General features: G+C 36.0%; 1 protein-coding gene across 3 annotated transcripts in view; it reads right to left on the bottom strand.

Annotated features, from left to right (window-relative positions):
- COL24A1 (collagen type XXIV alpha 1 chain) overlaps positions 1–17,757 on the bottom strand; it is a 392,387-nt gene that overhangs the window by 302,929 nt on the left and 71,701 nt on the right. For all 3 annotated transcript variants that reach the window (XM_024990097.2, XM_024990098.2, XM_024990099.2), the window contains exons 7-8: positions 8,101–8,154; positions 4,674–4,727 (exon numbers count right to left, since the gene is read on the bottom strand). In XM_024990097.2, the coding sequence (XP_024845865.1) occupies positions 4,674–4,727; positions 8,101–8,154 (108 nt within the window). The remainder of the gene's footprint in view (positions 1–4,673; positions 4,728–8,100; positions 8,155–17,757) is intronic.

Here is a 17,757-nt window from a genome sequence, read left to right as displayed (position 1 = left end):
AAGTGCTTAACTGCTCCCATCTGACTTATCCTCCTGATTCTAGAAAAATGACTTCAATTGAAATCACTGTTAATGTTCTTACAATTTTAAATTGCAGACTTCCAATATTAATGTGGCAACTGATCAGCTATATTAAAATCCAATTTAAAAATTCACCTGGAGTCTAAGCTCAGATTTATGACTCTTGTCTTTCATCCAACCCAGCATGCACTCTCGATGTAACTTATCTGCTTTTTGGCACAAGCCTAGACACTTAGCGGGAAGTGAAAACATACTTCAGTTCCTAGGAAAATAAAAGTTATATTAAGGTGGCTAAATTGAGGCAACATAACCAGTCCATCTGGGGGAACATACTGCTTGTTAAACATGATGTAACACTGGTTCATAAAAGGTCAACGGGTGAGAGATAAAAGCAGAAAAGGCAGAAACCAACCCAAAAAATCTACAGTAGAGTGAAGAAAAATTGCTGCTGATTTACTTACTTTGTTATTTCTGTCTCAATATTATTTCTAGTTTTCAGAACATCTTACGTTAATCTTCTATCTCAAATTTTCATGAGCTGTCTATATTTCTACACACAATTTTCTTGCAGGTACTTCAAAGATTACTTGAAGGATTGAAATATTTTCAGATACTTCCAGAGAAAGGAATAATTAACTCATTATTATTTGTTACCCCAAACTATATTTGTTCCCTTGGCTTTCAGGAATAACAAAATTTTACTTTGCTTGAGAAAAAAGTAATGAAACACACATATAACAAATATTGGTATAATGAATAATATTAATGGGGAAACAGTATTTGAAGTTATTAAGAGAACAGTCATGACTTGGACTTGAGTCCTGTCAATTAATAGTCATATGGCCTTGAATAAATGACTTAACCATTTTATAATTCAATTAACTTATTTATGAATACTGAACATAGTATCTGTCTCAATGTGTGTTGTTTTTAAGATAAAAAGATTCAGCAGATAAGTCTACATTGCACATAATAAAGGAGCTATTAATATTTATAATAATAATTATAATTCAAAAATAGTTTGCTAAAAATATGTAATAAACTTCATACTAATCAAAACCCAAGTACTTTATTCACCTTTCATAATAAGCATAGACTGTTAAAAGCACAATGAATTCAGTATTAGTAAGTTTTATCTCTCAATCCTGCTATCATTCTGAGTCACCCTGAGCAATTAATTCTCTTAACCGCTCTAGGTTTATGTTAAATTTAACACAGAATGAATAACTTAAGTTCCTGTCTTGACCTTAAGAATTATTGTGGCATTTTAGCAATAGAATGGAAAGGATGAAAGAATAGGAGTTCTGGGTTATAACAAATATGAACTGTTATTCTAGGTTCTCCTAGCATGGATCCTATTTGCAGGAAGTAATTCTGAGAATGACTTAGGTGGTTAAAAAAATGAACTCATATTAGTAAATCCCATAAAGCAGCTCATAACCTACCTAAACATTCTACTGAATACTCAGTCTGGTCCTTTCCCACTTCATACAAACCATAAGAACAGTCTACCAAGCTCACTGCGAGTATATTTCTACCACACATTCATATTAAAGTAAGACATGCACACAGAAAGTGTGATGGAAACTTGTTTCAAGCCTGCTATGTGGAGAATTAGTTTAGGTTTAGATTGAGTCCTTATGTCCCTTTCCTGGCATACTTGTTTTTTTATTAATCTGTATACAGTTTCCATTATTAGACATACTCTGAAAAGAGGGGATACATTCTCAGAAAAACAAAAAAATCATCTCAAGTATTTCGACACTGTTTAGAACTACTGTCAAGACATAATGAACTATGGATGCTTCATTTACCACAAAGTAACTTGGTTTCTAAATATTTTCAACTAAACCTTCTCTAGAGAAAATTTAGTTTGTTGCTAACTGATAACATAGAGAGATAACTTCTACAGTGTCTATTTCTATTAATTAACATTACAAGCCAGATTTTTAAAGTTTGAACAAACTGTATAAGAGAAAAGAAGTCTGTGAAAGATATGTAATCCATGATCCAATTTGTTTAACTTCACACTATCTCACTTTACTAGACTTATACAGACCAAAAGTTACATATTCTTAATATTTTAAAATACTGATGAGCCAAGACTCATAATATGTGCATAAGTCTTTGGAAGATAGTATCTTCTGCTTTAAGTAAGTAAAACTTCACAGTTAAAAGTGATAATCTGCTCTAATAGTTAAAATCAGTCTTTTAAAAGTTTCTGTATATAGTATTTCTTTATACTCTCCTCTACACAGTAACTACTTACCCTTAATCAATAGTTTTTCACTTTCTGGAATGCTAATTTCATGAACCACAGGCATTATTAACCTTGGAAAATAACAATTAGTTTATTTTGTCTCATACACAATGTCATTCATCAAGATGCAATAACTGTATATTTAACAGCAAGTAAAATTAGTATGGTAATTTCCATAAGATTTTCTTTGATGCTATGCATCAGTACAGTTTCCTTAGGGGTATACTTAGCAGTCAGAGGCATACTAAGTAGCATTACTCAAACAGACTCACAACTGTATAATAAGATCAATTTTAGTAGAAATGATCACTCTGCAGTTTCATGGAAGCAACCAATAACCTCAAATGACTTGTGAGATTCCAAGAACTATCTAGGAAGAAGACTAGTCTAAAAGCCATAAGAAAAATGGTGTGGTATGATCATGGGAGGAAAGATACTCCAAGAGATCAAAACGCTTTTAATCAATTTACAATTAGGAGGGTTTAGGAGGGAAGCAAACGGGGTCAGGATGCATTCCAAATCCAGAAAAACCGCTTATGGTTAAGATAAATTAACAGCTTGCTGTTTTTCTGACACTGTATTATTCCATTTCATGTTCCCAACAACTCCCCATGAAGTAGGTAGTATTATCTTCACATTTTATAGATAAGGCAACTAAGGCCTAGAAAGGGTAAGTAACCTGCCCAAGGTTGATGAAACCTAGAAAACGGAAGAGGGAATCTGAACAAATTAACCAGAGCTAGAATACCATCTTCAGTCCAAAGGAAAAGGATATGATACACTAAGACACCAACACAGTTCATTATTAAATACATTTAGAGATCTACATGATGATAGGTGTCTAAATATATAAATAAATATTAAAGGTATTTAGACATTTACAGATGATACCAATCTAACGGGAGAAAGCAAAGAGGAAATAAAGAGCCTCTTGATGAGGGTGAAGGAGAAGAGTTAAAAAGCCAGTTTAAAACTCAATATTAAAAAACTAAGATCATGGCATCCTGTCCCATCACTTCATGGCAAAAAGAAGGGGAAAAGGTGGAAGCAGCAACAGATTTCCTCTTCTTGGGCTCTAAAATCACTGCAGATGGTGACTGCAGCCATGAAGTTAGAAGATGATTACTTCTTGGCAGGAAAGTTATGACACACCTAGATAGTGTGTTAAAAAGCAAAGACATCACTTTACCATACAGTCAAGGCTATGGTCTTCCCAGTAGTCATGTATGGGAGAGTTGGACTATAAAAAAAGGCTGAGCAGCGAAGAATTGATGCTTTTGAACTGGTGCTGGAGAAGACTTGAGAGTCCCTTGGAAAGCAAGGAGATCAAACCAATCAATCTTAAAGGAAATCAACCCTGAATACTCTTTGGAAGGACTGATGCTGAAGCTGAAGCTCTAATACATCGGCCACCTGCTGCAAACAGCTGACTCATTGGAAAAACCCTGATGCTGGGCAAGACTGAAGGCAGAAGAAGTAGACAACAGAGGATGAGATGGTTGGATGGCATCACCTACTCAGTGGACATGAACTTGAGAAAACTCTGGGAGATGGTGAGGGACAGGGAAACCTGATGTGCTGTAGTCCATGGGGTCACAAAAAGTTGGACACAACTTGGTGACTGAACAACAGACATTTACATCAACTCAAATACTGCTCTCCAATATTTTGGGGCCTTTACTACCTTAGACAGAAATTTTGTATCTTCTTTATCCCCTGCAGAAAACCAAGAACTCAGTGTTTGGGAAAAAGACAAGCTGACTATATAGAGGAGAATTTATACTTGTGTTAATTCATGAAACTGCATACCACATTTTATAAAAATAATTATAGCAGCAGTGTTACTATTTCTTTTTACTTCAGAAAAAGCCTACTCATATGCACATGACTACTTTTTTTTACTTCCTATTCCCAGCTCTCACTTCTACTCTACTTAAGCTTCAGGCCTCACGTTTGTATACACCATGGCAGAGGTTATTAGTTCCTAATAAAATGAGAAACTCTTTAATAAAAAGTCAAATATCTTACCTATGTCCAAGGGTACCTCACTTTGAACATATAAAAGTCACAAAGTGACTTTAATGTTTCAGAAGTAGATTACTGCCCTAATATAATTGTAAAAACAGAGAAAATCTTCAGTATTCTATCAGTGACTTTCTTCTGCATATGAATTTTGTCCCTTTTGTTATCTGAAGGGTTTTCTTATATTTTCTTAAGACTGTCATTGGTGGGCACCACTTTCCTGGATTAAGACAGCATCCTAATTCCTATTGCTGAGAAAAGGAATTAAAAACATTGACTTTGGGCTCAACATCAGAATGAGACCTTAGGGGTTGGAGAACTCCCAGATCCACATGGTACCCACACATGTCAAAATAAAACTACATCTTACCTTAACACCTTGCATACCAGGGGGCCCCATTAATCCAGAAAGACCTTGATCACCCTAAGAACAAAACACAAATGAAGCTTTAATATTATGAAAAAACTGAAAATTATGATTCCCATGCTGTAGGAGTTCATCTTGGCTGTCAAGATCTTACTTACTGATCTCCTCAATCTGGCTCAAGTTCCACGTGCTTTCTGAGAACTTCCTTGAGGCTCCCAACCCTTATATCTTTCAGTACTGATTACCTGGACAGTACTTCACCCTGTCCGTGGCCCTGCTGCTTTTTCTCTGATGTTCTTTTCTTTAGAAATGCCCTTACTTCCCAAATTTCCACCTTTTCCAAGGCTTACCATGTTTTAGAAATGTAAAGAAATCTGTTTAAAAATTCTACCAGCACTTTATAACACAGCTGCAGAGGGCTCAGGTCTGCCTTTTTAGATGAGGACTCACAGGTTGGTGGGACTCCCACGTGGAACATCAGTGAACAGCTGGGGGATGGGGAGCAGGACTAGGTTCTTTCCCTGGTCCAGGACTAGGACTCTGGAGCAGGGAAAGGGGCACTTCCCTTTCCAGGGCTGCCCTGGTGCCTTCCACTGTAGTAATCAGAGTAACTGCAGTGAAAATTTTGGGGAGGACTGTGCTGGTCCACAGACTCAACAAATTAGAGCCTTCTGTCCCCATCCCTTCCCCCAGATTTGATGAGGGCTTGCAGAGCAGGGTAGGAGAAGGAGAAATTACACCAGTGAGGGGCAAGGAGTGTCTGTGGTGGGTGGAAGTGACAATAAGAGACACAGAGGAGGATGTGTAAATGACAAGGACAAAACATATCAAAAAGGAATGGGGGTAAAACCTTAAACCAGTTTACTTAAGGTACACTTTTTCTTTACTGCTGTTCCTTTCCCTCTTCCTGCTGTAACAAATTTATTGTGCATGGCAAAAAAAGTATGTTGTTTGAAAGAAAAGGAATACTTGGTTAATAATCCTAAATAAACTCCATAATGACTATTCATGTACTATTCATAGTACATAAATGTTTCATTGCATTATCTACTTTAATGTCAAGTTAAATAAACAGAAAAGAATGTTTCTGATTATTAACTATCAAGTGCTTTTCCATTTGTTCTAATATTTTATGTTCTTGTTCAATGTTTTATTAATATGGCGTCCATCTGTTATGGCGTGATGGGTTTATACATATATTTTTTATACTTATTACTCTGATAGAAGGAAAAGAAAGCTACATTAGGAAACAGAAGACTGGAGGCTCATCCCCTACTAGCTCTAATCAAGGGTAGATCAGTTGATTTCCCTTCAAAATTCCTACATCTGAAAGCTGAGAATAAGAATAATATCACATTTGTCTTATGGGAAAGGAAAAGTTGCCACTATTTAAACTATCTTTGTTTGCCACTAAGGTCCCACAAGGAATTAAATATGTATGTGTGTTCTATGGGAGAAGGCAATGGCACCCCACTCCAGTACTCCTGCCTGGAAAATCCCATGGACGGAGAAGCCTTGAAGGCTGCAATCCATGGGGTCACTGAGGGTCGGACATGCCTGAGCGACTTCACTTTCACTTTTCACTTTCATGCATTGGAGAAGGAAATGGCAACCCACTCCAGTGATCTTGCCTGGAGAATCTCAGGGACGGGGGAGCCTGGTGGGGTCACATAGAATCGGCCACGACTGACGTGACTTAGCAGCAGCAGCAGCATCAGTGTGTCCTATTAGAGGTGTTACTTACTGGATATTACATGCTGAAGGACTAGACTCTGCATTGCTTATATTGTTTCATCACTGACTATTTATTATAAAAGTAGCTAAATGTTTAAAGATAAAATTCAATTGGGTCCCAATACCACTATACTCACACTAATTTATTGTTCATATTTTATTTGAATTTATATTGTATATGTATAAATATCCTGCTTCTTCAGTATAACTGAACCTAATTTTATGTAAATATGATTTCTAAGAAAATTTTTAAAATTTTACCATTTTAGAAATGTCTTCATTTTGAAAATTGTATTTCACTTAAAGCTTAATGAAAACATGTTATGAAGTCTTAAATCTTATGACTTTTTCCTATATGTACAGGTTGTACATGAGTAACTCAAAAACTTTAAAAAACAAGACTGACATACTCCCTAGTCTCAACTCACAGACTGAATCATCCTATATTTTGTACAGAAACTGTACACACACTGAACCACCCTATACTTTGTACAGAGAGGCCACAAGCGAATATTAAAAATAAGCATTTGATAAAATCTGAATGCTTAATTTGGGGAGATTATTTAAATCACTCACCAAAAGAGAGTGGATGTCTAATTTCTCAATTTTAAGAAATCAAATGTCTCATATTTACACATTTTTAAACATGGTATCTATATTTCTCAGATTGAAGAATTTTCTTCCTCATAATTAAGGGATGAACGAAAATATTGTTTCTAATAATAAACTTCCATTCTTTTTCTAACTTATTTAGTCAGTGAACTCAGTTCCATCACAGCAATGAAATTCTTACAATTCTAGATTAAATTTGATAATTTGTTAGTATAATATCCATTAATGTGAGGTAATTTATCTTAAATTTACAAGAGTTTATGTAAACCAATTAAAAGATCAGATTACAACCCAAGAACCACAAAAATTATTCAGGGATTTTAAAAGTTTGTGACTGTATACCACATAAACAAAAACATTATTGTATCACATTCATCAAGTGCATGACTAAATAAAGCTTCCCAGATATATGCCTAAATACTCAACTTGTATTCATTCTCACTGGAAAACAGTATCTTCCTCCTAAAAAAGATTTTTGTTGCTATCGTTACTTTGAAATATTAGTTTCTTTTTACCTAAAGGCATGTGTGTGTGTATTTGAGAGCATTATAAAACGAAAAGCATACTGTATTGAAAGTTAGAAAATTAAGGTATGTCATTAATTCTTCCACTTGCTAACTACTTAAATTCCATAAATCCTCTTTTCTCAACTGGAAAAAAAAATAATGATGACAGCCTCCGTCACTGTTACTGTGAGACTTAAACAAGATACAGTACATAGAACCATTCTAAAAAAGGTGTAAAATGGCATTAGAATTTATAATGGGATCCATACTAATAGCCACATTCTTGAGGTTAGGACCAAAAACATCTTGTTCTAATTTTTTGCCCCATCTGTTCCTAGTTGGCAGGAAGCACAAGAGCATGCAAGAATGGACATTCAGTAAGATTAATTATATGATTTTAACTGATATGTTAGGCTGATGACACCATTTACTTGATTCTTCAAATATTTCTTCATTAAAACCCAATAGTTATTACATACTTTGAAATCAAGTAAAATCTATATTTTTAAAAAAGTAAAAGTTATTTTTAAATGCTTGAACTATATCAACAAGATTTTATTTCATGGACAAGTAATTACCTTTTCTCCAGAAAGAGCTTGATCTGGGGAAAAACCTGGATCTCCTTTAGGTCCCTAAATAAAACAGTTATAAAACACATGATGAAACATAAATTACATATATCATACTTCATCAGTTGCATGTAATGTCATGCACTATATACAGTTTATATGGTATTGAATAAAATTACACATTTTAAATTAAGATGAATATAGATTACTTATCTTTTTAATGTATATTTCATTTATCCTTAATTTTAAATGTTGAGAAGATTCCTAGAAATTTCCCAGACATAGCTGATTTTTCTAATCAATAAAGTTATACTAAAATTGAAACATTTCTTTTGAGAACTACATATTGTGACATCAGTTCAGTTCAGTCACTCAGTCATGTCTGACTCTTTGTGACCCCATGGACTGCAGCACGCCAGCCCTCCCTGTCCATCACCAACTCCCGGAGCTTGCTCAAATTCATGTCCATCGAATCAGTGATGCCATCCAACCATCTCATCTTCTGTCATCCCATTCTCTTGCCATCAATCTTTCCCAGCATCAGGGTCTCTTCAAATGAGTCAGCTTTTTGCATCAGGTGGCCAAAGTATTGAAGCTTCAGCATTAGTCCTTCCAATGAATATTCAGGACTGATTTCCTTTAGGATTGACTGGTTCAATCTTCTTGCAGTCCAAGGGACTCTCAAGAGTCTTCTCCAACACCACAGTTCAAAAGCATCAACTCTTCAGCACTCAGCTTTCTTTATGGTCTTTGTGACATATTGAGTTATAATTTTTAGAATGGGGAAATGTTATTTTTAGTGGGAAAAAAACTGCTTATACTAATTTTCCAAATTTTAAGACATTATTCTAAGTTTAAATATTTTCCAAAATCTTGCAATGTACCGTGCATTGTGTGCATGCTCAGTTGTGTCCTATTCTTTGCAACCCCATGGACTGTAGCCTGTCACACTCCTCTGACCATAGAATTTTAGAGGCAAGAATACTGGAGCGGGTTGCATTTTTTCCTCCAGGGGATCTTTCCCTGTGGCTCCTGCATTGGCAGGTGGATTCTTTACCACTGAACCACCTGGGAAGCCCAAAGTACATGCATTACTTTTACAATAAAAAATAACCCCCCCCCCAAAAAAAAACCCCTCTAACTGGCAAAATTCTTTTTCTTGTTATAAAATAGATATTTTTCATACTCTGGAAATCTTTTATACTTTAAGAGAAATATGACTTCATATTTCAATCTAAAACTTTGGGTACAACAGTAAAATCAACTTTTTCTTATTATTCATCATTGCTTAGTTGCTCAGTCCTATTTGACTATTGTTATGCTATGCTAAGTCACTTCAGTCGTGTCCAACTCTGTGTGACCCCAGAGATGGCAGCACACCAGGCTCCCCCATCCCTGGGATTCTCCAGGCAAGAACACTGGAGTGGGTTGCCATTTCCTTCTCCAATGCATGAAAGTGAAAAGAGAAAGTGAAGTCGCTCAGTCGTGTCCAACTCCTAGAGACCCCATGGACTGCAGCCCACCGGCTCCTCCATCCATGAGATTTTCCAGGCAAGTGTACTGGAGTGGGGTGCCATTGCCTTCTCCAATTTGACTATTACACACTAGGAAAAGTATTTCCTTTTCTATTTCACTCTTCATAAAATAAAGAATTGAGATTATCATTCAGATTCTGACTTCACTACTATTCTCAGCTAATAATAGATAATTTTCCATTCCTAAAATTTATTTCCACCCTATGGGAAACAGGGAAACTGTTATGTCTTCCTTCACATATTCAGGAATAATTTTTTTTTCTTTCACTCCACAGATATTTACTGAACAACTTCCTGAACACTTAGGAATGAACAAAACAGGTAAATTATCTGTTCTCTTTAGGCTGACATTACACTGTGATTAAAAAAAAAAAAAAGAATAAACAACTATCTATAAAAGAAACATTTAAAATACAGTTTCTTGTATAGATAAGCATCAGAGAGAAAGCAGGAGCTGGAGAAGGGAACTGTGACCAGCAGGGGCTTTGAGGGCTCCCTTCTTGTGTACAGTGGGCAGAACCATCCCTAAGAAGGGTATCTGACCAGAGAACTGAAAGACGTAAGGGAGGGAGTTGTAAATTTATCTGGAGGAAGATCACAAAGAGCATCCCCAGCAGAGGAAAAGAGTACTTGCAAAGGGCCTGAGATTTACCTGAAAAACAGCAGGCTACCCAATGTAACAGGAGCAAAGGGGAGAGAGAGAGGTGTGTACTTCAGAGAGACAAATTGGGCTGGAACACAAAGGGAATTATTAGGCCTTATTTGTGGCTTGGCTTTTACTCCAATCTATCTTCTGATATACCATTGGCTATAGTGTTGAAGAGACATTATGGGAGTTGCAAATTCAAAACACATATTGAAGGCAGAGCTGACAGAATTTTTTTTCCCAGGATGGGAAGTGACAGAGACAGATTGGCATCTAGTCCATAAACAATGGGGAAATGATTAATGGAAAAGATCAGGGAGAAGAGAAGGACTAGATATCAGCTGTAGTTCTCTCTTGGACATGTTAAAAGCAAGGTGTCTCTTGGATTTTCAAGTGGAGATACTGTGTGTACTGTTGGATGCTGAGTCTGGAAATCAAAAGTCACCAGAATATAAATTGTATATGAAACCATAATGAAACAGGAGAGTGAAAAAGTTAGCTTAAAACTCAACATTCAAAAAGTGAAGATCACACCATCCGGTCCCATCACTTCATGGCAAATAGATGGGGAAAAAATGGCAACAGTGACAGACTATTTTCTTGGGCTCCAAAATCACTGTAGAGGGTGACTGCAGCCATGAAATTAAAGGACACTTTCTCCTTGGAAGAAAAGCTATGGCAAACCTAGACAGCATATTCAAAAGCAGAGTCATTATGTTGCTGACAAAGGTCTGTTTAGTCAAAGCTATGGTTTATTCAGTAGTCATGTACGGATGTGAGAGTTCGATCATAAAGAAGGCTGAGCACTGAAGAACTGATGCTTTCAAAGTGCAGTGCTAGAGAAGACTCTCGAGAGTTCCTTACAGCAAAGTGATCAATCCAGTCAATCCTAAAGTAAATCAACCCTAAATATTCACTAGAAGAACTGATGTCAAAGCTGAAGCTCCAATACTTGGGCCTCTGATGCGAAGAGCTGACTGACTGGAAAAGACTCTGATGCTGGGAAAGATTTAAGGTAGGAGAAGGGGGTGACAGAGGATGAGATGGTTGGATGGCATCATCTACTCAATTGAACATGAGTTTAAGCACACTCCAGGAGATAGTGAAGGATAGGGAAGCCTGGTGTGCTGCAGTCCATGGGGTTGCAAAGAGTCAGACACGACTGAATGACTGAACAACAATTGAAACTAGATGTAAATACAGAGAAAAGCAGAAGGAGGATGGTTCACTAAATATGTTCCAATATTTAAAAACTGTAGGAGGAAAGACAGAAAGGGAGAATGAAGTGATACAGCAGGTCAGTCGGAAAGGCAAACAAAGTGACTGCGGGGCCTCCAAGTGTAGAGAAGACATTTTCAGAATGAAGCCATGGCCAACTGTGTCCACAGCTCCTGAAAAACAAGTCTGGGTGAGATGCTGTTGAGAAAGACAGAAGTGGTTGGTGACCTTGACAGGTACCATATCAGTGGAGTGGTCAAGAATATGTGAAAGTCATGGGTGGTAAGACAGGAGCTTTGACTAATAAGACAAGTAGAGAAAAAAGGGGAGTACACCTTATTTTGTGAGAAAGATGTGAGTTCAAAGAGAAGCCTTAGGCTTTCAAAAAATTTTAACATGGAAACTAGTATATCAAGCTATTTGTTGACAGCAACGATCTAGGAAAGAGGGAAAAATTGAGCATAAGTTGGGAGAAATGCGTACTTCTCTTGAGTATGTCTCACGGATCCAGGGTCCAAGCAGAGACATTTCAGTAGGGACAATTAATCTGGTTCAAACAACAATTCCAAAGGTAGAATATATGGGTACAGATGTCAGGTCGCTAGCCTTGGTAATGGGAAAAAACGTAAGAGCTAATTCTCATCTGACTGCTTCTAATTTCTCAGTGAAATAAAATGTGAGGCCTACAGCTTAAAGTTTGGAGAAGGCAATGGCACCCCACTCCAGTACTCTTGCCTGGAGAATCCCATGGACAGAGGAGCCTGGTAGGCTGCAGTCCATGGGGTCGCTAGGAGTCGGACACGACTGAGCGACTTCACTTTCACTTTTCACTTTCATGCATTGGAGAAGGAAATGGCAACCCACTCCAGTGTTCTTGCCTGGAGAACCCCAAGGATGGGGGAGCCTGGTGGGCTGCCGTCTATGGGGTCGCACAGAGTCGGACATGACTGAAGTGACTTAGCAGCAGCAGTAACAGCTTAAAGTTAGAGGTGGGGAGTGGATATGGGAGGAATGCTTTCCAACAGCACTCTAATGAAAGGAAGACAAAAAGTCCTTCATGTTCTCCAGTAAGTCTTTTCATTTTACAGATTAGAAACAAGTCTTCATTGGCAGAAGTGCCAAAAAAAAAAAAGCGTAAAATAATTTAAGCATCAAAAAAAAAAAATGTTTAAGGAAAAAGTTGTTTTCCAGTCTGACCTATTCCCTTTCATAGCTAATCACTACTTCCACCACTAGTACAATTTTAGATCATTGGTTACAAAATTATAGGACCTCACAAATGGATTTAGGATTATCTTAGTATTTAAGAACTGAACTCTTCATCTAAAAAAAAGAAACTTAGAACTCATGAAATTTTAGAGCTTATCTAGCAAATCCCTTTATAGGTAAAGCAATAAGGTGCAAAAATATTAATTAAGACTGTCTAGAAAAGTATCAATAAATTGGGTCAATTTTGTTTCTCATTATCACAATATCTGTTAAAGTAAAATTGTATTTTTTTACACATTTTAATTTTCTATTATAAAGCCTAACTAATTGATTTGAAGTAATATTTTAAAAAATTTAAAAAGAACTTAAATGACAGCCCTTGAGAAATTTGAATAAAACTTTTTATGGCCAATGTTTTTACTTTTAATTCTTACACTAAAAACTCTTATTTTTAGGTCCAATCTGAATTTTCTGAAAGTGAAAGTCACTCAGTTGTGTCTGATTCTTTGTGACCCCATGGACTATACAGTCCAAGGAATTCTCCAGGCCAGAATACTGGAGTGGGTAGCCTTTCCCTTCTCCAGGGGATCTTCCCTACCCAGGGATTGAACCCAGGTCTCCCTCATTGCAGGCAGATTATTTACCAGCTGAACCACCAGGAAAGCCCAAGAATACTGGAGTGGGTGGCCTATTCCTTCTCTAGCGGATGTTCTCAACCCAGGAATCAAACCAGGATCTCCTGCATTGCAGGTGGATTCTTTACCAACTGAGCTATCAGGTAAGCCCTGAGTTTTCTATTATATATCAACTTCCTTAATATAATTATCTTTCAACTTTCTTGACATCATCTTCTAATCTGACATTTCATCTTCCACTTAAAAAAAATCACTGAAAAGTGGAAGAAAGTAATCAATTAAGCAATAAAAACCAGATGTAAAGACAAACTGTTTTCTTATTCGTAAGCTTTATACCTCTTGGCAACATATTTAAAGAGATATGTCAAATCTCTTTTACTGACACACAAAGACACTTGAGTGTACTGATAAAGTCATAATCTAGAACCAGAAATTTAAGTCAGCATGAGGAAAATGTTTTTAACCTGGCCAGTTGTGCACTGATCCTAGCATAAAATGCATAAGAAAGAGATTATTGAACATGCCAATTTTGTCTGAAATGTCAAGGAAGTAGGACATACTTTTCTGCATTTAAGGGAAACACTCCAAAATTTCTTACTTATATTTCCTCTCATTTTGTATTTATTCTATGATTCCTGAAACACTTCTAGCCACACTTGATTGGCTTTTTACAAACTCCTTGGAATTAAAAATAATGTTTATAAATTAAATAATCAAACTAAGATATTAAACCCACAAAGATGTTAGAATAGTATTTAATAGTATTAAAAATAACAGTAGTAAATACAATCATATAGAAACATTTACAATTTTTGTAACACAAGGTAAACACAAACATTGTAAAAATGTTTACAATTATGGCCATCTTGAAAAGCAGAGAACATTTGAATGAATTACTGATGAAGCAGAAATACTGAAAATAATTTGGAATGTAAAATTTCAGAGTATGAATAAGCTAAATTGGGAGAGTATCACAAAGGAAACATTGAATGACATGATCCTGAGGTAGCACCACTTGAATATTCTTGGCTTTAGTGTGAGCAATAACTACACAAGCTCTATAATCTCAATTTTAAGCCTTATGCTCTCTAACCAACACCTTATCTTTATAGCTCACTCTAAGCCCTTATAACTTTAGCAATTATTTGACTCACTGGAATTACTAATATGGGATCCCACTACATTTTCACTCTCATCCCCTATGTGGCCTCACTTTCCATCTCTGGAAAGCCTAAATTCCAGTGTCTTATATTCTAATTAATTCCTTGCATACATAAGTAACACCACTGCCTGTTTCTTTCTCTGTCATAGTTTACCTGGAAAATCTTAAATATAAACTCCACTTACTCTGACCCTACCCAGAGTGGGTAATGTAAGAGAAAACAATCATGATGACAAACCTCACATTAAATTCATGACTTATACTGATTTTGTCTTATTTTGTCTTTTGATGTGTTCAGTAGTTGCTTAGTCAATTCACTTTCCCATTTTTCATAGATGATTATTTCCTAACTTCTCTCTCTTCACTCTCAGCTGATTATCTTGCTTTCAGCTTTGATAAGCTCTTGTAACCAAATCCACTATATCTCTGCTTAATCTGTTCCAAAATACTCTGCCATCACAACCAAACTCCCCAGGACATCATTGGTGAACTGTCTTCCCTACATTATTTTAATTTTTACATCTAAGATAATTGCTGTTGCCAAGTAGACACAATGTAATTTCTCCGATCTTAAAAAACAACTTTCCTTGAGCCCACATCTCCCTTCTCTGCTCCACTATACTGTTTCCTTTTAGAGAAAACTCCTAGAAAGTTGTCTGTGTTAACTAGACGACTTCCTCTCCTGCCATTCCTTCTTAGATCTACTCTACTCAGGCTTTCGTCCCTATTACTATCCTACCTTATTGATCATTCTTTCTCAGTTCCCTCTATTAGTTCCTCTTCATCTTCCTAATTGAATTCTGAAGTAACCCAAGACTCAGTCCTGGGACATTTCTCTTCAATGTCTACATTCATCCCCAAGTGATCTCATCAGTTCAATAGCTTTAAATTCCATATATACAATGATGACTCTGAAATGTATCCTTTTAGCTACAATATCTTCCCTGAGCTCCAAATCCATTTACTCTTATTATATATCTCCACTTGGATGTTAGTCATCTCAAATTGAGTATGATCAAAAAGCAATTCTTGGGAATTGACAGTGTCAGGGTTGCATGTCTGCAATTAATCCTCCTGCAGATTATAACTATGAACTCAAAACAGGATACATAAAACAACTACTTGAAAACACAGGAGAACAATTAAAAAAAAAAAAAGGCTGGAGGGTATTCAATTTTTGAAAGAAGAATCCACACTTGGTGTAATACACATTTACACAGACTTTCTCCTAAGGACATTTCCAAGTCTGCATGGAGTAGCTGGAATTCAAGCAGAAAAACAAACTTTTTGGCTAATAGTATCAGAAGACAGAGTGTAGGAGTACCAGAATGATTGTAAATTAAGGGAGAAAATCCTAGAAAGAAAGTCAGCTTCCCCAAAAACTTAAATATAGACTTTCTTCAATTCTTGGCTGATCCTGACATGCATTTTCATGAGATAGATTCCAAAAAGCTTGGCAGAAGGCAACAGCTAAAGGGCTAAGAGAATTAACAAATTTGAGCTGCTGCTCATTACAGAGGAAAGTTTGGGGTTTGATCCACATCATTTTAGAGGAACATGGTAAAGATTTGAATAAACACCTTTCCCCTAAAACTGAGGAAGAGTTATACTTTAGAAGCAAATACTATATTCTTGGACTAATGGACTTGCACTAAAACTGCAAGCAAACACTGAAATATGCCCTTTAAGTGTTTCTAAACCCATAAAAGTTTAAGGTGATAAGCCAGTTATTTCAGTGCCTACAGAACAAAAATCAAGTCTCCAAAGGACAAAAAGGGTTTCCCTGATGTCTAAGCAGGTCAAGAATCCTCCTGCAGTGCAGGAGACACAAAAGACGTGGGTTTGATCCCTGGTTTGGGAAGATCCCCCATAGGAAGAAATAGCAATTCACTTCACTATTCTTGCCTAGGATATTCCATGGACAGAGGAGCCTGGTGGGCTACAGTCCAAAGGGTTGCAAAGAGTTGGACATGACTAAGCAGACACAAAGACAAAAAGAGGTCAAGTCCTCAAGAGGACTGATGTTAGAATTAGCAGTTGAGGATTTTATTAATTACTGACTGAGCAACTGAACTGAACTGAACTGAATAAATATGTTCAAGGACTTAAAGGAAAGGATGATCATAATGAGTGAACAATTATCAACAGACAGATGAAAACTATATAAAAAAGCAACTAAAAACCTAGAACAGATGATAAAATATCTGAAATAAAAATTTACTGGATGGTATTAACACCATGTTAGAGAAGGCAGAAGTAAAGTTTAGTGAACTTAAAGGTAGATCCATAGAAGTTATCTGAAGAAGAGGAAAAAAATACATGGCAAAAATGAACAGAGATCTAGTGACCTATGGGAAAATACTGAGTAGTCTAACATACATGTAAATGGAGTCCCAGAAGGAAAGGAGAGAAATAATGGGACAGAAAGATTATTTGAAAAAGTAATGGCCAAAAATGCCCCAAATTTATTTAACAATTTTTTAATAGGTTAAAAGGCATTCAGTGAAGCCCAAATAAGAAACATCTAAAGGATTCAAACCCTTCATATATCATAGTAAAGCTACTAAAAGCCAGATTAAGATAAAAGCCTTAAGATATTCTGTGAAAAATTACACATCATATTGAAAGAAATAATAATGTTGGCTAAATTCTCATCAGAAACAGTAAAGGCCAAACGATGAGAACAGCAGACATGCTTAAAGTACTTGAAGAAAAACATTCTCAACCAAGATTTCTTTACTCAATAAATTTTTAACCATCCTTCAAAAAAATGTAGACAAATTTCAGGTAAACAAAAACCAAGAGAAATCATCGCCAGTAGAACTGTACTCCAAGAATATTGAAGGAATTTCTTCTAGCGAATGAGAAGTGACACCAGATAGAAACTCAGATCTATAAGAAGGAATAAAGAGCTCTGGAAATGAAAATAAATCCCTTGCTTGTTTCTTCTAATTTCCTTAAAAGACTGATTACTTAATACAGAAATTATTGCATTGTACTATTGGGTTTATAACGATATAGATGTAAAATAAATAACACAAAATATGGGAGAATAATAGGTAAATAATTGTATGAGTCATATTCTACATGAAATATTACCATATTAATTCCAAGTAAACAACAATAAGTTAATAATGCATATTGTAATCCCTAAAGCAATGACTAAAGATCAGAGATACAGCTGAAATGCCAAGAGAGAAATTAAATAGAATAATCAAAAATATTTGATTATCCAAAAAGAAGGTAGAAAAAAGGAATAAA

Source organism: Bos taurus, chromosome 3 (assembly GCF_002263795.3).
Source record: "Bos taurus isolate L1 Dominette 01449 registration number 42190680 breed Hereford chromosome 3, ARS-UCD2.0, whole genome shotgun sequence".
NCBI lineage: Eukaryota > Metazoa > Chordata > Mammalia > Artiodactyla > Bovidae > Bos > Bos taurus.
This window is presented reverse-complemented; position numbering and strand designations above follow the sequence as displayed.